At 42.2% G+C, this 27025-nt stretch overlaps 1 protein-coding gene across 1 annotated transcript in view; it reads left to right on the forward strand.

The window, feature by feature from the left end:
- The first annotated feature begins 20904 nt into the window (after positions 1–20904).
- Positions 20905–27025, forward strand: part of LOC120061886 (protocadherin Fat 4-like) — a 92266-nt gene continuing 86145 nt past the window's right edge. The window contains exon 1 of the mRNA XM_039011663.1: positions 20905–25962. Within this exon, the coding sequence (XP_038867591.1) occupies positions 20905–25962 (5058 nt within the window). The remainder of the gene's footprint in view (positions 25963–27025) is intronic.

The following is a 27025-nucleotide window of genomic DNA, read 5'->3' on the forward strand; positions in this document are numbered from 1 at the left end:
TTGCCTCAGGTTGTACTCTATATAGAGAATAAAACGTTGGCAGTATCCAGGGTTTGTTTCAGACACCCTGCTATAACTCTTATGATAAACAGTCTTGGTGTGTCATTGTCAGAGAATATTTCATTCAGCTCCAAATCAAAATACATTCCATCTCCCCTGGGACCAAAACAAATCTTCATCTTTAGATTTCTACTATTCAGCAAGTTGTTTGTGTTTTCCACCACAAACTGATCCAATTCTTCTCAGAAAACCGCTCCAGGGCATTTGTCAGATGAACATTCCGGAATCCCATTGTTGCAATGACATAAAACAAAACTCAAATGCCCTAACGTAAATATATGGCACTTTATCTCTGTATTATGTATTCTTCCCCTTTGTAATGAGCCATAAAGTCAACAACATCTAGTGAAAAGCCATTGGAATACTAAGGGAACAGGGTTTGTATTCTAGAGCCAACACCTGCTGCTCTTTGCTGAGCTCCTGTAATAGACTTCTCCATCATGAATGAGCCGGACCAGGCACGTACTGTAGAGATGAATGTACATCTCACACAGTGCATTATCAAGGCCAGACCTCACTCGATTGAATTTCAACTCGGCACTCGCTGATAGTGTCTGGCAGTTTTAATTGAGTTTAGTATCTTCAAAATGGCAATTTAATCCTGGTCTGGATGTGAAAGGCTCGAAATGAGGAGCCTGGCCTAACTCACCGATTAGGAAATGGGGTATCTCAGCTATGTTTTAATTGGATATAATTATAATTACGGGCTGAACTCTTAGGGGGGTCAGGGGATTAACATTTTTGTTGAACATTTAATTGAAATAGTCACTCTTCGTACGTTCACACAGAGAATACGTCTAAATTGATTGTGGAAACAAACAGAACCTTAATCCTTCTTAATTATACGATACTTCTAAATAAAATATTGGCCAGTCAATTTGATTCAGGGCAGTTGCTTCATGCGGTGTTATTCTCTGTGACAGAACCACAAGGCTTTTCCTTTCAAACTGGATTGCTGGTGCAGGATGTTAGCAATCTTATTAACGTGGCGTGTCCAAGCAAACAGTGAATTGATCCCACCACTGCAACCTCCCCAACACCCTCTCCCTCACCTCGGGGAAATGTAATTGGCTGGGTGTCAGGTTTGCTTACACTCCTCTGTGGGCTGTGGTAGGTGTATATCAGCTGAGAATTAATGGCACACGGAGGTCAGCCCATAATCACCCTGATGAATATGGAAGAGGACCCTTTGGGTTTACACGGGAGGGCTGCCAAAAATGATAATGACCCCCTTTGTGCCTCTTCTGGGGTCTATATGTTCTCATCTCAAGGTTGGGACTGACACACAGCCACAGGCTTAAGAGGAATGGACGCTGTTGCCTTTTTAGTAATCTGTTGGTCGCCATTTTGTTAATTTGCTAAGAAAATGAAAGATACCTACCTGTAACAGAATTTGTTCATAAAAGCATTAGCCATGCAAATCTAATGACTATCTCATGGTCCGATGAGAAAAATGTAACAGTGTTTACATCTCTTATCACAGGTTGCGAGATAAACTGTAGCATACCAAAGTGGTATGATTAGGGGTCATCTGTTTTTCAGTTGATTTTGCCTAGCTACCGGTAAAGTAGGCGGCTGTGTCAGATCAGCTGTGAGTTATACGGGCTAATTAATGTGGGCGGCGTGCTGTGACAGGCTGAGCGATGGTGTCTCTGGGCCCAGTCATTTCCCCTTATCTCCATCAGCCACTCCTGGCCACTCATCAACTTCAGCCTGCTTATTCATGCACCTAGATGAGAGATATATTAGGCTGGGTGAAAGCGGTCACAGCTGTCCCAAATGGCTCCATAAAGATACTACTTAGCTACTACCATGCCGTCCCTCTGTCAGCCATTTTGAGACGTTGACTTGTTGGAAACTAGAGGAATGGTCAAACTGGCTAGACTTCTCCTGACCAGGTAAACGGTTAATTTCCTTCCAATTCTGCAACTTCATGAGGTGAATTAGAATTCAATTTGCTTGCTAGCCATATTAAATTGCCTTCACTCTGCTCCAGACTATCAAGAGAAACATTAAAGATGTCGATGTCAGCACAACCTGCATGACCCACGTCTCTTTCCGTTTTAAACGTATTCTCAAGGAGAATGTACCAAGCTTCAAAGTCCTACAGATGAGACTATGGTGGCAGAACTCATCATCTTCCACTCTGATTAGGGAATGAACTTTATGAAGTATATGGCTGCCAAAGTCAATAAATGATGCACTGAGGAACATGACCATAATCAATATTATCAGCTGACGGAAATGGGGCGTTTGAAGGGCTAAGGGAGCACAGTATGTGCACCAGTGGATTTACACTAGGATAGCTTCAACCCAATATTCTGCCAGGGAGGAAGGTTATAGACACAGGAGAATCATTTTGCAGTAGTTGACATAACGTCAAAGCAGTTAGGTTACATGCTGCAAAAGTCCCCATGCTCTTTTGCCTAACAAAAACGTGCATTGTGACCATCTTCTTTTTTTGTGTATGGTCGGAACATATGTGTCTCACTGTGCTTTCGGGGGTGTCCCATCTGACTACTATCACATGGCTTGGTATGTATTTAGCTCTGAGGAAATGAAAAGGCCTGGCCCCATCAACAGATGAGATGCCCTGACAGGGTAGACCACACACAGGCCACCACCACCCCACCCAAAACAAGCCCTAGTCACACTAAACATGGTTGCTTTTTTGCTTATGTCTCCCTGTTGTGATATTTCAAAACACTTACTCTGTCAATTATTAACTGAATTGTCCTTGTTGCTAACTATACTGAACAAAAATATAAACTCAACATGTAATGTGTTGGTCCCATGTTTCATGAGCTGAAATAAAAGATTCCCAAAATGTTCCATACACACAAAAAGCTTACTCTAAAATTGTTAGTGAGCATTTCTCTTTTTCCAAGATAAACAATCCACCTGAGAGGTGTGGCATATCAAGAAGCTGATTAAACAGCATGATCATTACACAGGTGCACCTTGTGCTGGGGACAATACATGTGCAGTTTTGTCACACAACACGATGCCACAGATGTCTCATTTGTGGAGCGCACAATCGGCATGCTGACTGCAGGAATGTCCACCAGAGCTGTTGCCAGAGAATTTAATGTTATTTCATAAGCCTCCTCCAATGTTTTTTTGAGAACGTGTACGTCGAACTGGCCCCACAACCGCAGACCATGTGTAACCACTCCAGCCCAAGACCTCCACATCCGGCTTCTTCACCTGCGAGATCGTCTGAGACAGCTGATGAAACTGTGGGTTTGCACAACCAAAGAATTTCTGCACAAACAGAAAACGTCTCAGGGAAGCTCATCTGCGTGCTCGTCATCCTCACCCGGGTCTTGACCTGACTGCAGTTCGGCGTCATAACCAACTTCATTGGGCAAATGCTCACCTTCGTTGGCCAATGGCATGCTGGAGAAGTGTGTTCTTCGCGGATGAATCGCGGTTTCAACTGTACCGGGCAGATTGTAGACGTTGTGTGGGCTAGCAGTTTACTGATTTCAACATTGTGAAGAGAGTGCCCGGTGGTAACGATGGGGTTACGGTATGGGCAGGCATAAGCTAGGGACAATTTGAATGCACAGAGATATCGTGACGAGATCCTGAGGCCCATTGTCGTGCCATTCATCCGCCACCATCCTCTCATGTTTCAGCATGGTAATGCACGGCCCCATGTCACAAGGATCTGTACACATTTCCTGGAAGCTGAAAATGTCCCAGTTCTTGCCTGCATACACACCAGACATGTCACTGGATCCATGCGCTGGATTGATGTGTATGACACCGTGTTCCAGTTCCAGCAACTTCGCACAGCCATTGAAAAGGAGTGGGACAACATTCCACAAGCCACAATCAACAGCTTGATCAACTCTATGCGAAGGAGATGGGTCATACTGCATGAGGCAAATGGTGGTCACACCCAATACTGACTGTTTTTCTTATCCACGCCCTTACCTTTTTCTAAGGTACTGTATCTGTGACCAACAGATGCATATCTGTATTCCCAAAACAAATCAAATCTTATTGGTCACATACACGTGATTAGCAGATGTTACTGCGAGTGTAGCGAAAAGCTTGTGCTTCTTGCTCTGACAGTGCAGTAATATCTAACAAATTACACAACATATACCCAATACACACTAATCTAAGTAGGAATGAATTAAGACTATATACATATGGACGAGCGATGTCAGAGCGGAACAGACTAAGATGCAGTAGAATAGTATAGAATACAGTATATACATATGAGATGAGTAATGCCAGATATGTAAACATTATTAAGTGACTTAGATACCGTAGAATAGTATAGGAAACAGTATATACATATGAGATGAGTAACGCCAGATATGTAAACATTATTAAGTGACTTAGATACCGTAGAATAGTATAGGAAACAGTATATACATATGAGATGAGTAACGCCAGATATGTAAACATTATTAAAGTGACTAGTGTTCCATTCCTTAAAGTGGCCAGTGATTTCTAGTCTATGCCTATAGGCAGCAGCCTCTAATGTGCTAGTGATGGCTGTTTAGCAGTCTGACGGCATTGAGATAGAAGCTGTTTTTCAGCCTCTCGGCCCCAGTTTTGATGCACCTGTACTGACCTCGCCTTCTGGGTGATAGCGGGGGGAACAGGCAGTGGCTCGAGTGGTTGATGTCCTTGATGATCTTTTTGACTTTTGGCCTTCCTGTGACATCGGGTGCTGTAGGTTTCCTGGAGGGCGGGTAGTTTGCCCCACGGTAATGAGTTGTGCAGACCGCACCACCCTCTGGAGAGCCTTGTGGTTGCGGGTGGTGCAGTTTCCATACCAGGCAGTGATACAACCTGACAGGATGCTTTCATTTGTGCACCTGTAAAAGTTTGTGAGGGATATAGTTAGCCTCCTGAGGTTGAAGAGGCTCTGTTGCGCCTTCTTCACCACACTGTCTGTGTGGGTGGTCCATTTCAGTTTGTCAGTGATGTGTACGCCAAGGAAATTGAAGTTTTCCACCTTCTCCACTGTTGTCCCGTCGATGTAGATAGGGGGGTGCACCCTCTGCTGTTTCCTGAAGTCCCCGATCATCTCCTTTGTTTTGTTGACGTTGAGTGAGAGGTTGTTTTCCAGGCACCACAATTCCAGAGCCCTCACCTCCTCCCTGTAGACTGTCTCGTCATCGTTGGTAATCAAGCCTACATGACTTCCCAGTCATGTGAAACCCATAGATTAGGGCCTAATACATTTATTTCAATTGATGTATTTCCTATGAACTGTAACTCAGTAAAATCTTTGAAATTGTTGCATGTTGCATTTATAGTTTTGTTCAATGTAATTATCATCTGTTTATTTTCACAGCAATTAAACAACCCACAAAGCCAACTGATCCTGAGAACATAGGAAATTAATCTGAAATCCATAAATGATCAAATAAAAGTTCAACATATAATAACCATGTCATGTCTCCATGTTACATGCTGGCTCTTTATTCAGCTACTCCATATGTGTTCTAAATACACAGTAACAACCAGATCGACACAGCTGTCCTTTTCACGCAATTATCTATTCAACCTCTGTTCAAATGTTGAGGTCTCACCTGCTCTCCGGTGGCTACAGCACCTGGTATTTTCTTTCATCATGCTACACAACTTAGTATACCCCTCCAACTCACCTTCGTTGTGTTGTATAGGAACAATTAACTTGAACACAAAACTGCCTCTTCAAAACAAGCCATTTTAGTGCTCGAAAATGCCTTAATTCTTAGTGTCATTAATTACTATTTCATCAACCTATAGATCAAATATATTTTACAAACAGTTCTCTTTGCTATAAGAAGTAACGTGTCCTCAACAAAATGTATTTATTAATGTATCTGGAGTCAAAATCCCTTAGCGTGTTTAGTAGGCCGAACGTAAACATATCAGACATACAGCTCCTTTGAGAGAGAATAACAGTCATTCCAATAAACCACTCATCTGTATCCTCTCCTCGTCCCTACCCCCATATGCACAGAGCACACAGCAGCCTTCCTCTGGGAAATAAGGAAAATGCTAAGAAAATGAAGACGTCATCAGGTGTGCTCTCTGTAGATCAGGCCAGTACCATTGCTTTGGATACAAATATGTATCTTTCTTTTATGAACCCCCCCCCCAGCTCATTCTACAGTGCCCTCAGAAAGTATTCATACACCTTGATTTATTACACATTTTGTTGACCTACAGCCTCAATCAAAAATGTAATAAATTGATTTTCTCTCTCTCTCACGCATCTACACACAATAATACCCCATAATGAAAATGTGAAAACATGTTTATTGAAATATTTACAAATGTATTGAAAATGAAATACAGAAATATCTCATTTACATACAGTACCAGTCAAAAGTTTGGACACACCTACTCATCTTTATTTGTAATATGTTCTACATTGTAGAATAATAGTGAAGACATCAAAACTATGAAATAACACATATGGAATTATGTAGTATCCAAAAAAGTGTTAAACAAATCAAAATATATTTTATATTTGAGATTCTTCAAAGTAGACACCAGTTGCCTTGATGAAAGCTTTGCACGCTCTTGGCATTCTCTCAACCAGCTTCATGATGTAGTCACCTGGAATGCATTTCAATTAACAGGTTTGCCCTGTAAAAAGTTCATTTGTGGAATGTCTTTCCTTCTTAATGCGTTTGAGCCAATCAATTGTGTTGTGCCAAAGTAGGGGTGGTGTACAGAAGATAGCCCTATTTGGTAAAAGACCAAGTCCATATTATGCCAAGAACAGCTCAAATAAGCAAAGAGAAAAGACAGTCCATCATTAATTTAAGACATGAAGGTCAGTAAATATGGAACATTTCAAGAACTTTTAAAGTTTCTTCAAGTGCAGTCGCAAAAACCATCAAGTGCCATGATGAAACTGGCTATCATGAGGACCGCCACAGGAAAGGAAGACCCAGAGTTAACTTTGTTGCAGGGGATAAGTTCATTAGAGTTACCAGCCTCTGAAATTGCAGAAATTGCAGCCCAAATAGATGCTTCACAGAGTTCAAGTAACTGACACATCTCAACATCAACTGTTGAGACTGTGTGAATCAGGCCTTCATGGTCAAATTTATGCAAAGAAACCACTACTAAAGGACACCAAAAATAAGAAGAGACTTGCTTGGGCCAAGAAACATGAGCAATGGACATTAGACCAGTGGAAATCTGTCCTTCGGTCTGATGAGTCCAAATTTTAGATTTTTGCTTCCAACCGCAGTGTCTTTGATAGACACAGACTTGGTGAACGGATGATCTCTGCATGTGTGGTTCCTACCGTGAAGCGTGGAGGAAGTGTGATGGTGTGCTTTGCTGGTGACACTGTCTGTGATTTATTTCAAATTCAAGGCACACTTAACCAACATGGCTACCGCAGCATTTTTCATTGATACGCCAGCCCATCTGGTTTGCTTTTTATTTATTTATTTTACCTTTATTTAACAATAAATAAGGCAAGTTAGTTAAGAACAAATTCTTATTTACAATGACGGCCTACACCGGCCAAACCCAGACGATGCTGGGCCAATTGAGCGCCGCCCTATGGGACTCCCAATCACGGCTGGTTGTGATACAGCCTGGATTGGAACCAGGGTGTCTGTAGTGACACCTCAAGCACTGAGATGCTCAAGCACTGAGACCGCTGCGCCACTCGGGAGCAGCTTAGTGTGACTATCATTTGTTTTTCAACAGGACAATGACCCAACACACCTCCAGGCTGTGTAATGGCTATTTGACCAAGAAGGAGAGTGATGGAATGCTGCATCAGATGACTTGGCCTCCACAATCACCCGACCTCAACCCAATTGAGGTTTGGTATAAGTTGGACCGCAGAGTGAAGGAAAAGTAGCCAACAAGTGCTCAGTATATGTGGGAACTCCTTCAAGACAATTGGAAAAGCATTCCAGGTGAAGCTGGTTGAGAGAATGCCAAGAGCGTGCAAAGCTTTCATCAAGACAAATGGTGTCTACTTTGAAGAATCTCAAATATAAAATATATTTTGATTTGTTTAACACTTTTTTGGTTACTACGTGATTCCATGTGTGTTATTTAATATTTTTGATGTCTTCACTATTATTCTACAATGTAGAAAACAGTAAAAATAAAGAAAACCTTTGAATGAGTAGGTGTGTCCAAACTTTTGACTGGTACTGTAAGTATTCACACCCCTGTCATTACTTTGTAGAAGCACCTTTGGCAGCGATTACAGCTGTAATTCTTTTTCTGAGAAAGTCTCTAAGAGATTCCCACACCTGGATTGTGCAACATTTGCACATTATTATTTTCAAAATCCTTCAAGCTCTGTCAAATTGGTTGTTGATCATTGCTAGACAACCATTTTCAGGTCTTGCCATGTATTTTCAAGTAGATTTGTGTCAAAACTGTCTTTTTGTTAAGCAACTCCAGTGTACATTTGGCCTTATGTTTAAGGTTATTGTCCTACTGAAAGGTGAATTCATCTTCCATTGTCTCGTGGAAAGCAGACTGAACCAGGTTTTCCTCTAGGATTTTGTCTGTACTCAGCTCCATCCTGTTTCTTTTTTATCCTGAAAAACTCCCCAGTCCTTAACAATTACAAGCATACCCATATAACGATGCAGCCACTACTATGCTTGAAAATATGGAGAGTGGTACTCAGAAATGTGTTGTATTGGATTTGCCCCAAACATAAAACTTTGTATTCAGGACAAAAATGTTAATTGCTTTGCCAATTTTTTTTGTAGCATTACTTAAGTGCCTTGTTGCAAACAGGATGCATGTTTTGGAATATTTTTTATTCTGTATAGTCTTCCTCTTTTTCACTCTGTCAATTCGGGTTAGTATGGTGGAGTAACTATGCCTAACTATGCCTAGCTAAATAAAGGTAAAAAAAGATATATACTAAAAAAATACAACAAAAATTTTGTTGATCCATCCTCAGTTTTCCATCCTCTCCTATCACAGCCATTAAACTCTAACTCACGTAAATGTGAAAGTCACCCAGTAAAATGACCTGGGATGCTCAGGAATGTTCTCTTGATAAGTGCATGAATTTGACAATTTTCCTGTCCTGCTAAGCATTCGAAATGTAACGAGTACTTTTGGGTGTCAGGGAAAATGTATGGCGTAAAAAGTACATTATTTTCATTGGGAATGTAGAGGCGTAAAAGTAAAAGTAGTCAAAAATATAAATTGTAAAGTACAGATAGCCCCCCAAAAACTACTTAATAAGTAGTACTTTACAGTATTTTTACTTAAGTACCTTACACCCCTCCATCTACCAATAGGCGTCCTTCTTTGAGAGACATTGGAAAACCTCCCTGGTCTTTGTGATTGAATCTGTGTTTGAAATTCACTGCTCGAATGAGGGACCTTAGAGATGATCGTACAGCATGTGTGGGGTACAGAGATGAGGTAGTCATTAAAAAATCAAGGTAAACACTATTATTGCACACAGAGTTAGTCCCTGCAACTTATTATGTGACTTGTTAATAACATTTCTACTCCTGAACTTATTTAGGCTGACCAAAACAAAGGGGTTGAATACTTACTGACTCAAAACATTTCAGCTTTTCATTTTTAATTGATTAGTAAAAATTCCAGTTTGACATTATGGGAAATTGTGTTTAGGCCAATGAATTTTTTATTATTTTAAATTAATTTTAAATTCAGGATGTAACACAAAAATGTCAAGTGTGCATACTTTCTGAAGGCACTGTATACTTCCTGCGTTCTACACTATTGACTGAGCTTCTAGAACATTTGAGTTGATATAGTAAATCTCATGGTAAGGTCACATTACAGAGAGCAGCTGCTTTTTTAAAATATGCATCAGCTGAAAAATACTGCTGAGAAACGACAACATCAGTTTCAATTAGCTCACAGTTTTCACGTATCATATCATCATATGTTTCAGTGCATTTATTAAGTATGTGTAAACCTCAAGCTATGAGACAACTGCAACCACAACATGTGATGGTTGATGGATGATTGGTGACTTATGAGATTTAAAAAAATATATAATAACTTAACATTTCTCTACATTTCTCGGATTGTAAAATGGTATCCAATAAAGGGAACTGTAATTTTATTTCCAGCAGTCGGTGTTCTGATTTTCTCCCTCTATGAGTTAGCGAGGAGGGCGGTCTATTGAGGCAGTTGCTACTACTGCACTTACGTATTGATCCTCTTCAATAAGTACTTAAAGACGTGTCTTTGAGGCTAGATAGACTCAGGAACCTGTGGACGGGCTGAACTATTTGCTGTGACTGATGAGACATGTTAGCGAATTAAATAACTGCTTGGAGAGATTCGATAGATTGGTGGCAACTAGGTCAGATGAGAGTAAAACAACATGTCTGTCCGTATTAATGTCTTATAGGATTTGTATATAGGTGTGTGTGAGAGCAGCATAGCTGGTGACATTAGCAAACGTGATTTCACTGACAAGTGTATTAACTGGAATATTGCAGAATTGATCAAAGGAGACATTCATTACTGGTAAAGAGGCACGAGAAGGCCTAAACATCATTTTATTCCCTGTGAATCGACTCCTTGACAAGACAGTTGGTGTTATAGCGTGTCAGTTATAAAATGGGCTCTGTTCTGATCAAATCCAGCTGTTTGCACGCCTCCAGTAACAGGCGTGCGACATCAATCTTGCGAAAGGACTGAAAATCGGATGCCGTTAGGTGCTGATTTAAGAAGGGAAGTCTTTGAGCAGCTGTCTTGCCCGAGGTACGTGCTGCTGAGTACTGGATGGGCAATCCTTGACAAATTAATAAATGATTTGTGCATCTTTCTGTACGCAGCAGTCGGGAAGCCTTTGCATATACAAACTGACACACAAGTGTCTACAATAAAGCACCGCAAGAGAGAAATAGTGGATGCTGTGTTGTCCTAGTCAACCACCACACACGCACGCACGCACGCACGCACACGCACGCACGCACACGCACACGCACACACACACACACACACACACACACACACACACACACACACACACACACACACACACACACACACACACACACACACACACACACACACACACCATCCACTTCATTTAGACCACTCTCACTCACTCTGAAAGTGGAATGCTTTTGGCAGCTGTTTGAATAGGCTTGAATCTGAACATTCAACATAAAGTGAGATAAGAGACAAAGGGAATTTATGTGCTGTGTTTTGAAATGAGCACTTTGTGTTTGCTCTGCCATTGAGTAGATTATTGCTAACACTCTACTATGTAGGCCTGTAGTGTGGCCTGCACAATGCATATGTGTAATTGTACTCTTCAGATAAGGAACAAAATAATACATTCTGTGTGAAACAGAAGGGAGTTTGCTAATATGGTAGTCCAGTCCAAATGTATGTCCTTTTCAATCCAGACATATAGCCCACCTATAGCGCAGAAGGAATATCAATTTTGCTTTCCCCCTACACCTGTTAACTGTGTTTGATTCCTCCAATGTTTGAGGATGTTAAAAAGGAACATGAGCAGGATAAAAGGTGCACTGTTCGATATCTGAATAGTTACCTCTGTTCACGCTGCCTCCGGGCATATGCACCTGGCATTTCATTACACGCGTTTAATAGATGGGCTGCGTTTTCTCTCTCAACCTTAGGTGTTGCTGCCATGTTAGCAGAAGTGCAGAGGTGTCACATTGTTGCGCTGAGGGCAGAAATTATCTCTTCACTGGGTTCCAGAGACCACACAGTCTTGTTCCCCACATTCCACTTGCAGCGAGGCTGGTTTGGATTGACACCTGAACCTAGTGAGTCACAGGTAGCCCGGGTCTCCCTTGGTCGTCCACACAAAGACATCCTCAGACTGCGGTAAGGTAATCCGACAGCCATCTACACAGCCTCCCCTTCTCTCCTCCTTGCGTCACCACCCCGCTCACCTGGGCTGCCAGCTGACCTCAGGCTATCTTAGTCACGGAGGGCTGAAAAACACACACAGACACACACACACACACACACACACACACACACACACACACACACACACACACACACACACACACACACACACACACACACACACACACACACACACACACACACACACACACACACACACAGTCATACAGTCATACAGTCATACACTTCAGACAACGCCAGTCTCTCATCGCTCCTCTTGACAACATGAGAGATGCAGGTGACTTGTCTTTCAATCAAAAAGCTCTGACAAATGTTGATGCCTAAGGACCCGCACAACGGCCTTAGGGATGAAAGAACACTTTCCCGCTATTCAAAGGGGCCACTGTTCCTGAATACTTTATCATGTTTTGTGTAAACAATGGGAAAATCTCTCCTTTAATTAGCAAAGGAGCCTGATTTGCCTTGATGACAGTTGGCTCAATGGACCTAATTGTGAGTAATTTCACAGAGGCAAAATGAGCTGCTTGGCTGATGGCCCGAATGCGTCTATTTTACACAATTATGAACTCTCTGTTCTCTGTAATGGAAAAATGATAATACAATAGTGTTTCTCCGGAGTACACCATCTTGATAATAACCCACATCCTTCTTTCATAGAGTGAACAAAACAATGCCATGGTTTCAACACTAGTCACTTAAACAGTGATTAAGTCTTAATCTTAATGTGCCTTTGGGAGTCTTAATCGACTCCCAAAGGCACATGTTGTAGAATGGCAAAACTGTATCAGAAGATATGCTTTGAAGGACATCTTTTTAGCCATTTGATTTGTGTGGTCTGGTCAGATTGCAATTGCTAAAATCCATGTGTGGGGTAACAAGAAAAATGCTGACTATAAATGTCACGGTATAAAATAAATAAAGAGAGTCACACACTCTATATATATATATATAAACTCCTAGTAATTTATTGAGTAAAACACCAACATTTCGGCATCACTGTGCCTTCTTCAGGGTGATGTCATGAATGCTTGAACCAGGTTATGTAGACAAACAGTGCAATTAGTGCAACCATTGACAATAGTGAGGGGTGTGTCAAGGTATACAAGTCACGGTAACAACCTAATAAACAGGTAACAACCTAATAAACATAATACTAGGATTACATTTCACCAGTAATTACATACTACACATACTGTACAATATTGGCATTAACCTACGCTGACATATAATGCTACCCCCTAATTTATTGTGTGCGTATTACTGGGTATTAAATAGCTAACACACTAAAGCAAATACGTGTCCTGCATTGTTTTAATGCCGCCGCAATTAACACTGTTATGATATTCTAAAATCCCCTTGGCATTGCGCAGTGGAACCATAATAAGTCAAAAGGACTTTTATGCCAACTAAGCATATTCAGGCCTCCCCGACAATCTTGGTCACAGACCATTTGCTCGGGTTGACAACACAAACCCAGCTCATCAAAATAAGTTTAATAAACAAGGGATAATTTACTGAGACTCCATCGGTGCAAATATGAATAACATCCTTGTTTCAAGAACAATAGCTGAAAATCAAATCAAATCAAATGTATTTATAAAGCCCTTCTTACATCAGCTGATGTCACAAAGTGCTGTACAGAAACCCAGCCTAAAACCCCAAACAGCAAGCAGGTGTAGAAGCACGGTGGCTAGGAAAAACTCCCTAGAAAGGCCAGAACCTAGGAAGAAACCTAGAGAGGAACCAGGCTATGAGGGGTGGCCAGTCCTCTTCTGGCTGTGCCGGGTGGAGATTATAACAGAACATGGCCATATTTCCCAACAGTTCATAATGCACACACTAACGTAGCTACACATCACTATGCGGATGTTTCTCAAAGACGCACAACAAGAACATACATCCGATACTTAGTACTATTGAAGCGGGACATGAACGCTGAATTACTATGGAAAGCGCTTGTCTTCAACAGCTTTATTATTACAGATTACAGCTGTATGAAATGAACTATGGAAATAGTGCGGCGAGGTAAGGTATCTTGCTGCATCACTGAGGCGTGAAGAAGCATCTGATAGAGCACAGCTGTTTTCACATTGTTGGACGTGAAGAATGGGACTGAAGATACACACTCAAGGCAAGAGGGTCTACCCCTTTGATCAAAGAGATTCTGTACAAGCAGTGCATTCAAGTGAGTAGAGGGTTTTGTGTTTGTACAGTGACATTGAATCCCAGTTTAGGGATTTTTCCAAGGAATGTGAGAGAGATAAAATGAGATTTGTTACATGATACCCATCTGCGTTATGGTGGGAGTACTGCATATTATTGCCCCCAAACCAAATGAATATCTTCCACAGACAGGGGTGGAAATGTCTCTTCAAATCCTTATCTGTATTCCAAACGAAACAAAACAGGCTGTCATTAGTGTTGAATTATATTCACCCAAATTCACCTTCTGAACCTGTTCTGAGTCACAGTGTTCTCCATTAGCTAGTGAAGTCAGTCTGTCAACGTCATTTAGTTCAGAATAGACATGAGGTTGTTCAACTAAGCATTCAGCCTTATAGCCGCACTCTACAGTATCTAGCTTTTGGCAGTCGTAGAGACAGATTTTGTGCACATAAGTTCTCTATGTCCAGGGGTTTGTCCCTATGCCGACAAACATAAAGTGAAGCTAAAGAGGAGGAAGCCCTCACAGAGGCCATTATTGCCCCTTACCCAGTGACTTCTGTGGAGGACAAGGAGGGAGTTCAAATGCACAAGTTTGTCATCTGAAGTGGAAATCACACCCTCACCACAGAGCAGGCTGGACACATTAGCCGGGGGTCGGAAATTACAGAACATCTCCCAACCTCAATGGAACTCTGCATGCGCTTGCCAAACTCCTGGACCCACTTCCTGGACTCACTAAAACTCCTGTTTCCTTCACATTTGGGTAAATAGAGGGCTTTGTCCAGACATTATTATTGGCTTATTGACCAGAAATGTTATTTTTATTTTGCTTCGTACAGTAGCATGCCAAATTTGATCTTATAATTGATTTTATCCTAATGGCACTTTTAAAGTTCATGGGATTTAGGCAGAATGTCCCTTTCATTCTATCTTTTAAAAAATGTGTTGGGTTGCAGTACATTTGACACCGGTGAAATTCCAAAAATGATTACATGGTTGAACTTGGCTCAGTGGAGTGCCTCAGGGATCAGTCCTTAGCCCAGCGCTTTTTCACTCTGCCACCAGTGAGGATATGTGATCACTGAATCGGGGGAGACAGATCAAAGGATCCTTTCTTTCCTATGAGACTTGTGTGCTTGCCCCTACAGTCAGCACATTAAAATAAGGCTCTTGGGCACAGCTTTTCCATGGGTGTAATATTATCAAAGATATTATATTCCTCCTTGAGAAATATGTAATGCATTTGTTGGGTGATTGTAGAACTGTGGGACATTATGAAAAGCAAAAATGGTGGAATAAAATGAAGCACAAAATAACATGAGGCAATATTTGAATTATGTGAAGGCTTTTAACCATCATAACACCCACATAGAAAAATACGAATTGCACATTTGAATACTGAAAAGGTGGAAATATGGACACAAACAACACAGGGCTTCCATCTGGGTGAGAATTAAATATTTCAAGCTCACTGCAAATTGATGAATAAAAAATGCTGTAAACACCAAAGGTGCTGTACTTCTATCTTCAACAGTTGAATTGTAGACATAATTGCTCAGACTTATACACTATAACTATAGCAGTCTCAATCATAACCTGGTCCCCTGTCACATTTCAATCAGAAACTAAATGCAACGTAAAGATTACAATCAAAGATTTGTGTATGTCATTAAACAGCCCTAATAGAAAACCCCTTAATGCAATATCTTTATGGCTTGCAAAATGATGCCCTCGACTTGGCATACTACAGGTCCACTGCAATTTTTTTTCATATCAAATATATGTGGTAGTGGAGGGTAACGGTGGTGGTTTATGACACCAAGAACTAATTTGTATTCCTGCAAAGTAAAGCATTTACGAGCTGCGGCGAAGCCTGAAACCTACTTACAGATGGAAAAAAAAGACCCTTAAAAATGGATTTACATGTCTCCTGCAATCACTCAACATCTCCAACAACTGATTAAATTTGCAGATACTATCCTCAAACAAAATGAATACACATAAAAGGAAGCATTATCATGCTCTCAAACGGATTGAGAATACTGGGAAGACAATGTCTCTCCGTGTACAAGCTCTCTGTGTACAGTCTCTCGTCTGTAGCACCTACTGTGAGGTGCCTTTGAAAATGCTACTTTCTCCTTCTTTTCTGTCCCATTGACTTTGTAATAAAATTCCCATTCATCTCATTATCAAGTCACTAGCCCCGTTTATACCTGCCGCTAACGTGCGTCCTTCATTCTGATCTTGTCCCGATTTTGTCCTGATCTTGCCCGTTTTACATCAAAATCAGTTCACAATTTGTCTTTCAATCGTCTACACCTGTCTAAAAATGTGGGCACAATCAAAATGTGGACAAGATCAGGACAAAGCACATGTTAGAATGTGTACTTGGTCACTGAAGCTGCATACATTAAATACTTGAACATGACTGTGGGTAAAGCTATCCTAACACTGCACCTCAGGTTTTTCTTTTACTGAAGTTCTACTCAGGGTTTGAAGTTTGAAAGGACATCCAATGAATCCATATTATCCACCCCCAACATGAGTGTGAAATGGATACGTACTTAAAGAACAGAACCACACTCCAATTGAAGCAATTTGTCACTGTCCTCCTAAATCCTTTGAGCTGGCTTTAAAGTTTCAGATTATTTTCAAAGGGATAACATCATGTGATCTGTATAATCGTTGTCACTATCTTATGTTGAAATATGATAGTTCTTGTGAACGGAGAAATTTAAATTACATTTCTGTGCATGGATGGAGGCCTGATAAAGATGCTGAAAACATTCCAAGCACACCCATCTCCATTATTGTTTACGGAAGCATGAGGTTGTTTTGCATGGTGATACAAGGGTGACATCTGGTGGGTAAATGCAGACATAGTGATTTAAAAAAGACATACATATTTAACTAGGCAAGTCAGGTAAGAACAAATTCTTATTTACAATGACGGCCTATGAACAGTGGGTTAGGGGCAGAACAACATAGTTTTAATTGTCAGCTCTGGGATTCAATCTAGCATCCTTTCGGTTACTGGCCCAGGGCTCTAACCACTAGGCTACCTGCCGATTTTGGTACGATAAGGATTTTCTTTACGATATGTAGGCCTACATCAAGGGAGATCTACTAATCACTGACATTTATTTATGAATGGACACTAAGGCTCTTGCAACAAAAAAATATCTACACATTTCCATATCTCCTCCAGTCCACAAAACAAATGTCTGTGCATTGTTAGACAACACAAGTGGGATATCTCTCCAAAATATGACCACGATATTGTGGCTTTCTTCTCATAAAAGACGTACAGAGGATTGTTCAGTGAGCTCTCGCACAAAAGACCTGCAATGACCTTATACCTGCAACGCACATGTATTCCACCGAGTTGGCTGATTGACATTCACACTACAGTACATCCCGGTGCTGAGACCCGCTAAGCACACCCGGCCAGGGAGATGGAAATTCATGGTTGTGCGTACGCAATGCGAGAAACAGAGCTTGTTGGGTAACAGAAGGCCCTTACATTCTACTTAGCAACGAGGGGTCCAGGGAAAATCCCTGATAGAGCCTGGATGACAATTTAAAACCTGGAGGCATGGTAAACAAATACAGACACGCAATAGATCCACTGTCAGCGTTAGATCCTTGCCATTCACAAACTGATTTGAAAAGAGGGACTGTTGTTTCACTGGCTCGCACTTCCTGGTTGTACAATATTCTTTTTTTGTCATACAGTGCTTCAAAAAGTCAATTAAAAGGACTTTCACTTGAATTTATTCGGCTCTTGCCTGAATAATAAAATACATTATTCTACTGTGCCACAACTGATTTACCCTCTCTGTCTACTTACAGACTGAGTTGAAAGAAAGCCTTGAAACTATGTTCCATTCATTTGAATGTTAATACTGTGAATAGAATCTTATTAACAATACATTTGTCGTTCTCCCATTGAGTTAACTCCTCGCTTTCATTCCCGTTCTGTCTGCAGTTTTCAATGAGGCACATGTCTGTTTTGGATTATGGCACTCTTTCATCCTCTCATTGACTGCTGCATTTGATCTTTATTACTGGGCCTTGGCTTTACAGTATGTTGACAGATTTTACGGTTACATGTACTGCAGGGTTGTGCTCATGCACTTTTTTTAAGGAAACAGGCTACAGTATTCCAGTCCTTGAGGGGGTCCAAGGTAATCAGATTAAGGGATTTCACTTTTGATTCTGAGACGATAGCTGGAGAAACATCTGTTTTAAGATGTCTACAAATGTGGTGGTAATGTGCTTAGATTCAATAGCCATAACGAGCAAACAAATTATCACTGTGATAAGGTGATATTGCCTGTGCTTTTCCAAAAAGTACACAATAAATTGTGCACTTTTGGATTGAAAAGTCCCAGGAGCCAAAGTCAATGCTCAAATAACAGAATCTGCATGTTGCTGACGTGTTTAAAAGCGTTTAGCAGCCAAGAAATGTAGCCAAATAGTAATATATATTGTCAAAGGAGGACATTTTTGTTGGTTTGTTTGGGTCTTTGAACACTGAGCCATCTGAACCATCTCTGCTAGGCCGGATTTCCAATTCTACTATGTTCCATTGGGGTCTCAACCATTTTGGATTGAAATGTATTTTATATTTTGAAGGGGGATCGCACATTTTTGCGTTCGGAGTTGTTTTTTTGATCTTGGACTAGACTCTGATTGGATTTTAGACTAATTTATTTATTTTGGATTTGTACTTTATGAACTTTATTTTGGACTCTAATTTTAAAAAATGGCATGTTTTACTTGTCTGAAACTCTGATTGGTGACAATATGCTTATTTTGCTCTTCATGACACTTTGTCTGTTTTGTTTTTGTTGCTCTAATATTGACACAGTATTTCCTTGAACTTTAAACTTGTAACTCAGTTTGAGATCCAATCTGATTGTTACAAAAGGTAAGACTTGGGTCAATTGGTCATCTGGTTTTGAAGTCCCATATGGATTGAAAACCGGCAACTCTGAAGTAAAAGATGAACACATCAATCCGAGCTAAAAATGTTTTGCATAAACACAATAACAAGATGATTTTTTTATATAAAAATCATCCTGCAAGCTTTAGGCTTAGCATAATTAAGTTAACTGGCTGGCAGGCAGGAAAGACAGCGTGGGAAGCTAATCTGCCTTGATACTGTTAGTCTCTGTCTGTTAGGCTACTGGAACACTGAATGGGTGCGTGCATTGGCTGTCAGTCCATGCTGTATGTGCCAACCTTCCCCTGTCTGTAATTCAATTAAGATGGTTGAGTCATGTCCTCTTTGATTCTGCTGTACAGCAATGTCCTGATCACGACCTCATCGTGCAAATGGTCATTGGTCACATACGACTGCCACGATTGAGCAGACAGTTATGGTTCAAAATTAAATGTTTTAGATGCTTATTTTGTCATTAAGACATTTTGAAGATATATTTAGTCACTGACAAGCTCATTTTTAAATTAATTTTAAAATCTGTTACATACCATTTACGTATCGGAGTCATTGCAGTCATTAATCTATTGGAGATATCTATTCAGTCACTTAAGAATACAATTTCAACGTTATTAACCTGCAGCATATGCGATATTTGTTCTGCATTTTGCCTTGTGTCATCCATAGGTGGAGTATCATTGTACAAAACATTAAGGCTGCTTGATGATTAAATTAAGACACTAGATGGCGCAACGTACCCATATGTAAAATACACCTCATAAGAAAACACATGATGCATTGATACATTTCCAAATTGCAATCCTGTTTCGCATTTTCATCGTTAGGAGTAACAACAAACATAAAACCATTTGAGATGCATTGGGAACATCTCTGTTTAAAATGTGTGACAATGAGAAATGCTATTGGTAATCTTTCTATTCAGAGTTTAAACTCGATACCTTTCTAATGAACCTGGCCTAACCATGGGATTTAGGTAGATACATGCATTCCAGATTGAAACATTTTTTTTTAAGACAATACTTCTACAACACATTTTAAGTAGACCTGTATTGCAGAAATCATAAACTAACGGTGCACTCATGACCTGTCACCTGTCTCACATGCCATAATGACTGATATTTGCTTTGATTGACGTTCTCCTCCACAAGCCACGACAAGGGCTCCGGTTTACAATAGAAAGGAATGGCAAGTAGGGCGAGCAGAAGCACTGTTATCCAATGGGATTACAGGTGGGAGGGAGTTTGCCTAACTCGAGTTTTGTTCTAAATTACTAGGGACCTAAGCGTATGACTGAAGCTACTGCACGGTTATTCCATGGGACATTGCATTGGTAGCCTACAGCTGAGATATTTGTGCCTGGCTTTCCATATTCTATAAATACAATTATTGAATTACTTTTAACTTTTGGATACATTTTTGACAACTGAGAGGAGATATTCACATGTATGTTTCACTTTTGTATTTCCTATGGATCAAGAACTTTATTGCGCAAATTTACCATCATGAATTGCCGCTCACAGATGCGTTTTGCTACAGGGGAGCAGTGGTGAAACTTCATTGACAAGCAAGGGACAGAGCACTACCGATTCAATTACTACATCAAGATATTCTAACACGGGACAAAATAAGAGTCCTACTTCAGGGTACTCAAACTGTGGAAATATCCTTAATCATCGCTGGAATTATGAATAATTAGTGCATTTTTGGAATACAATGCTTTAGTGTTGGCCAAACTCGAATAAAGTTGATGCATCTTCGTCATGGACTTTTTCTAATAAAGGTGGACTGGGATTTTGACCATGGCGCTTACAGGTAGGGGCTTAGGCCGGTTCCATTTGATTTTATTAATGCTATGGACTTTTTCGCAATATTCTACATCCAGTCAAATCCGCCAAGAGTTTCGGGTATTGGAGGAGCAACCGATTGGTACCTACGTGGGGACGATAGAGACGAAGCCCAGCTTCGCCTATCGCTTCAGTGAAAACCACAAACTTTTTGCAATTAACGGCACCACTGGAGTCATTTACACCTCCTCTGTGATTGACAGGGAAATTTTGCAAAGTAATGTCATCAATGTGGTGGTCCTCTCCAGCCAACCTACTTATCCTACCGAAGTTAGGATTGTTGTACTGGATATAAATGATAATTCGCCAGTGTTTCCCGACGCGTCAATTGTAGTTTCGTTCAAAGAAGACGCCAGCAGTGGCAGACAAGTGATTCTGGACACCGCCACAGATTCAGACATTGGGAGTAATGGAGTGGATCACACCACCTACAGAATAGTGAATGGCAACGAGCAAAGGAAATTCCGTTTGGATATTACAGTCAATCCTAGTGGAGAGGGGGCATTCTGTCACCTCGTTTCAACTGGAGGCTTGGACAGGGAAATAACTCCCTTCTTCCAACTCTTGATTGAAGTAGAGGACAAAGGAGACCCTAAGAAGTTTGGGTACATGCAAGTAAATGTAACTATCCAAGATATCAATGACAACCCCCCTATGTTTGATCATGACCAATATCAAACGAGTGTTTTTGAAGATGCAGCAGTTGGTTCTAGTGTTCTGCAAATAACAGCATCAGACCGAGACGAGGGCGCAAATGCAGACATCAGGTACTTTTTAGACGAGGGAACACCTTTTCAAATCGATCCCAAAGCAGGGACCATCATTATAAAAGAAAGTTTGGATTATGAGCGTAAGAAAGAATACTCTTTGACTATTCATGCTATGGACAACGGGGTACCTTCTCTGTCAGGTAGGTCAGAGGCCACTATCAAACTACTGGATGTCAATGATAACGATCCAGTTGTGAAGTTTCGATATTTCCCCACCACATCTAAGTTTGCCTCTGTTGATGAAAATGCTCAGATTGGTACAGTGGTGGCCTTATTGACAGTCTCAGATTCTGACTCGCCCACAGCTAATGGCAATATATCTGTCTCAATATTGGGGGGTAATGAGCAGAGACACTTTGAAGTGCACACTTCCCCAGTTCCAAACCTAAGCTTGATCAAAGTGGCTAGTGTTCTAGACAGGGAGCGCATTTCCTCCTACAACCTGACTGTGTCGGTATCAGACAATGGCAAACCCATGGCCAGGTCCTCTTTTGCCAGCCTGGTTATTTTTGTGAATGATATCAATGACCACCCGCCCATATTCCAGGAAGCCCTGTACAGAGTAGATATCAGTGAAGACATTCCAAAAGGCAGCTACATTAAAGGGGTCTCTGCGACAGATGGCGACTCCGGGCAGAATGCCAACCTTCGCTACTCCCTAGTGTCTGGAAACGGTTTGGGCTGGTTTGCCATCAGTGAAAACAGTGGTCTGGTTACCAGCGCCGCTTTGTTGGATCGGGAAGTCGCATCTGAAATAGTGCTTAACATCAGTGCAAAAGACCAGGGGCTGCAACCCAAAATGTCCTACACTAAATTGATAGTCAACATAACTGACGTGAATGACCAAGTGCCCACATTTACACAGAGCACGTATCATGTGTCCCTGGTGGAGCACTCCCCGGCCGGTACTGAGCTCCTATTGTTGTCAGCCTCAGATGATGACCTTGGAGCCAATGGAACTATCCGGTTCTCTTTTGACCCGGAGACCCCATCTAATGTACAAGAGTTGTTCCGCCTGGACGTTGTATCAGGACGGTTAAGCACAGCCACAGAACTGGACAGGGAGGACCAGGGGAGTTATTTACTTTACATCCAGGCTACAGACTCCGGTTGTCCCCCTCTCCACTCCATTGGTAAAGTAAACGTCTCCCTGAGCGATATCAATGACAATAGGCCAGTCTTCTACCCAGTCCAGTACTTTGCCAATGTGAAAGAGAACGAACCCTCTGGCTCATTCGTAACCACTGTATTAGCCACAGACCCTGACCTGGGGATAAATGGCACTGTAAAGTATATCATATCTGCTGGAGACACATATAAATTCCACATTAATAGCAACTCAGGTAAAATCACCACCCAGGTGCCGCTGGATAGAGAGGAGAAGACCGCCTACCAGCTGCAGGTGACAGCAGCAGATGGTGGTGGACTCCGTTCACACACCCAGGCCATCGTCACTATTAATGTCATAGACACACAGGACAACCCCCCTACCTTTAGTCAGAACCCCTACAGTTTTGTCATGTTTGAAAATGTAGGCATTGGCACAGTTATTGGCACTGTAGCTGCCACCACTGTTGATCTGAATTCAAACATAACATATTTAATCACCTCAGGGGACCAGAGGGGGCTTTTTACTGTCAGTAGTGCAACAGGTCAAATCAAAGCATCCAGTCAGATAGACAGAGAGGAGCAGTCTTTTTATCAACTCAAAGTCGTAGCCAGAGGTGGGGAGGTAACAGGCGAGGCCCTCGTCAATGTCACAGTGAAGGATTTAAATGATAACGCGCCCCATTTTATCCACGCCGTCGAGCATGTCAGTGCAGTGGAGAACTGGAGCACAGGGCACCTGATATTCCAGGCCAAAGCCTCAGACCCTGACGAGGGCACCAATGGCATGGTGGTCTATAGCCTCAAGCAGAACCCCAAAGGCCTGTTCCACATCCATGAGAAACATGGGCTCATCACACTGACCGGGCCACTGGAGCTCACCACCAGCTCCTACCAGGTGGAGGTCCTGGCCTCTGATATGGGAGTCCCCCTGCTCACATCCAGTCTAATGCTAACAGTCAGCGTGTACGACGTCAACGACAACGCTCCCGTGTTTGATCAGCTCTCGTACGAGGTCATTATTTTAGAGTCTGAACCTGTCAACAGTCGATTTTTCAAGGTGGAGGCCACTGACAAAGACTCAGGCCTGAATGGGGAAGTGATGTATGACATAGTTGGCGGGAACACAGGCGATGTATTTGGGATCTTTCCGGACGGGCAGTTGTATATTAAAGCTGAGCTAGACAGAGAGGTCCAGGACAGATATGACTTAGTGTTTGTGGCCACAGACAGGGCAGTGGAGCCACTAAGTGCCAGTGTCAATGTCAGTGTAATTCTAGATGACGTGAATGACAATCGTCCCCTCTTTAACAGCACTAATTATCTGTTCCACTTTGAGGAAGAGCAGAAGAGAGGGTCACTGGTAGGGCGAGTGTTTGCAGTGGATAAGGACTTTGGCCCCAATAGTGAGGTCAGGTACACATTTGAGACTCCACAGCCCAACTTTGAGCTGAACGCCATCACGGGGGAGTTGACCAGTACTCTGCAGTTGGACCGTGAGTCTCTCATGAGACAGAGAGGCGCCACAGTGTTCAGCTTTACGGTCATCTCCTCAGACCAGGGGCTCCCCAAGCCCCTGAGAGACCAGGCCAAAGTGCAGGTTTACATCCAAGACATCAATGACAACCCGCCCAGGTTTACCAAAGACATTTACCAGGCCTCCATCTCCGAGTCGGCCCAGAACATGACACAGCTACTGAGGGTGTCTGCCGTCGATGTGGATGACAGCAAAAACGGACTGGTCCTCTACCACATAAAGGAGGGCAACGAGGAGAGCCAGTTTACCATCGACGGCAGCTCTGGACAGGTCACACTAGTGGGAAAGCTGGACTATGAGGCGACGTCCTCCTACTCGTTAAAAATTATTGCTGTGGACTCTGGAACCATGCCCCTCTCCTCCTCCTGTATGCTCAGCATTAGCATACAGGATGAGAATGATAACTTCCCCTCTTTCCCCAAATCTGCCATATCTGTGGATGTTCTGGAGAATATGAGGATTGGAGAGCTGGTGGCCTCTGTGACAGCCACAGACTCTGACTCGGGTCATAACGCTGACATAACATACAGCATCACAGCCACAAACAACCATGGGACATTTAGCATTAGCCCCAACACAGGGAGCATCTTCCTTGTGAAAAAGCTGGATTTTGAAACTCAGTCTTTTTACAAACTGAATATCACTGCAAGAGACAATGGGAGACCACCAAGGTCCTCAACAATTCCTGTGGTCATCCATGTCAGAGATTTCAATGACAATCCTCCTATATTTACCCCCGGTGACATTTTTAAATCCATTCCTGAAAATATGCCCCTCTCTGCATCAGTAATGACAATCTCTGCTCATGACACAGATGCAGACATCAACGGACAGCTGGAATACTCCATAGTTCAACAGACACCCAGGGGAGGTCACTTTAGCATTGACCCCAGCAGTGGGCTCATATGCACAAACAAGGAGATTGACAGAGAGTTCTCAAATCTCTTTGAGTTGACAGTTAAAGCCACTGACCAAGCAGTTCCTATGGAATTCCGGCGCTTTGCCTTGAAGAATGTCACAATATGGGTGACAGATCTGAACGACAATGTCCCCACTTTCGTTTCCCAGAATGCTCTGGTCGCAGAGTCCTCCATCGTCATCGGCTCCATCCTCACAACGGTGGTGGCGTTTGATCCTGACGAGGGCTCTAATGGCGAGGTGGAGTATGAGCTGGTGAAGGGAGACTCGGACACGTTCATCATGGACCGCTATAGCGGGGATATCCGGTTGGCTTCCCAGCTGGTGCCGGCTCGCCTTATCTACAGCCTGACCGTGTCGGCCACCGACCATGGCTCGGACAGGAAGACCTCCAGGACCGAGCTTACCATAATCCTCCAGGGCGCCGATGGGCCCGTCTTCTCCCAGCCCAAGTACATCACCATCCTGAAGGAGGGCCAGCCTGCGGGTACCAACGTCATCTCCCTGGATGCCTCCAGCCCCAGAGGCTCAGCCACCAAGGTGGAGTTTTTCATAGTGTCGGTCCGCAGCGGCGGCAAGGCTGTGGGACGCCTGTTTACCATAGGCCGCCATACTGGAGTGATCCAGACCGCGGCCGAGCTGGACCGGGAACAGGGCTCTGACCTCTACCTGGTGGATGTGTACGCCATCGAGAGCGACGCCAGTCAGCCCAGGACACAGAGAGCTGAGGTTAGTAACCTGTTTATTTCTCTTCACTTAATAGAGTTCAATGGCTCCTTCGTATTGTGGTCGATTGCTTCCAGACAGCATAAATTGAACCCGTACAGATGTTGAAGTCGTTTAGTGGGATTAAATTAAATGAGATCAAGTTTTCGACTGGAAAACCCGGGAGTGAAAGGAAAGTGTCCAAGTCACACATAAAACAGGTCTACCTAGTGCGTACGAATGCACATTAATTACATTCCTTTTTTTTTAAACTATATTGCTAAAAGTTCTGTGTTACATTACATCTAAATTGCCTTGGACATAAGTAGGCCTTGTTTTTTTGGCAAGATAATTGTATTGTTTCAGTTCCAAAAAAGGGCTGGCCATAACAATCCTTCTAGCGTTTTGTCTGTGTTTTCTGTGAAAGGGCCTGCGTATCCTGTGTTGTTGCTGTGCTCGTGCTGTTATGACCTTTGATATTCTTATCAGCGAATAAGAACGACACAAATCAAAATCGAACACTTTTTCTTGTTGCTCATTGCTGCCGTTAATCATGCTGGGTTGCTTCTTATGATGGGCTTCCATGATAAATTGTTCTTGGTTTCTATAGGTAGTAATAGAACACATAATGAAAATATCCGGATGACCTAGTGCATGTAGACTATACTATACCAGGGTCAGTATTACGTTGGTGTTTGGAGCCTGAGGCTGTTTTGGTTTAAGGATGGTCGTGTTGTACTCTCCTCTACCACTGGGCCGGGCTCTGCAGGCAATAAGTGACCATCAAAATATGGTGACCTCTTAAGACTCTGTGAAAAGATTTTTGGGAAGAGGCGAAAGGGGGAAAAAATCTGGAAGACTGAAACCGAAGCTCTCTATTTCGTATGCATTATGTGATGCTGCACCTCTTGGGTTTCGTTTTAACTTTCCGTTGGGGATGGAGTTAAATTCCCTGAAGTTGAGCGCTGAAACTCGAGACCCAGTTTTGGGTGGCTAAGCTCTAGCCACCCCTCAAATGAAAAACAAATGTGATTCTATAGACTGTATATGTGTTTTGGAAATTTCAACTGGAACCAAGAATTCATGT

Source organism: Salvelinus namaycush, chromosome 17 (genome assembly GCF_016432855.1).
Source record: "Salvelinus namaycush isolate Seneca chromosome 17, SaNama_1.0, whole genome shotgun sequence".
Taxonomy (NCBI): domain Eukaryota; kingdom Metazoa; phylum Chordata; class Actinopteri; order Salmoniformes; family Salmonidae; genus Salvelinus; species Salvelinus namaycush.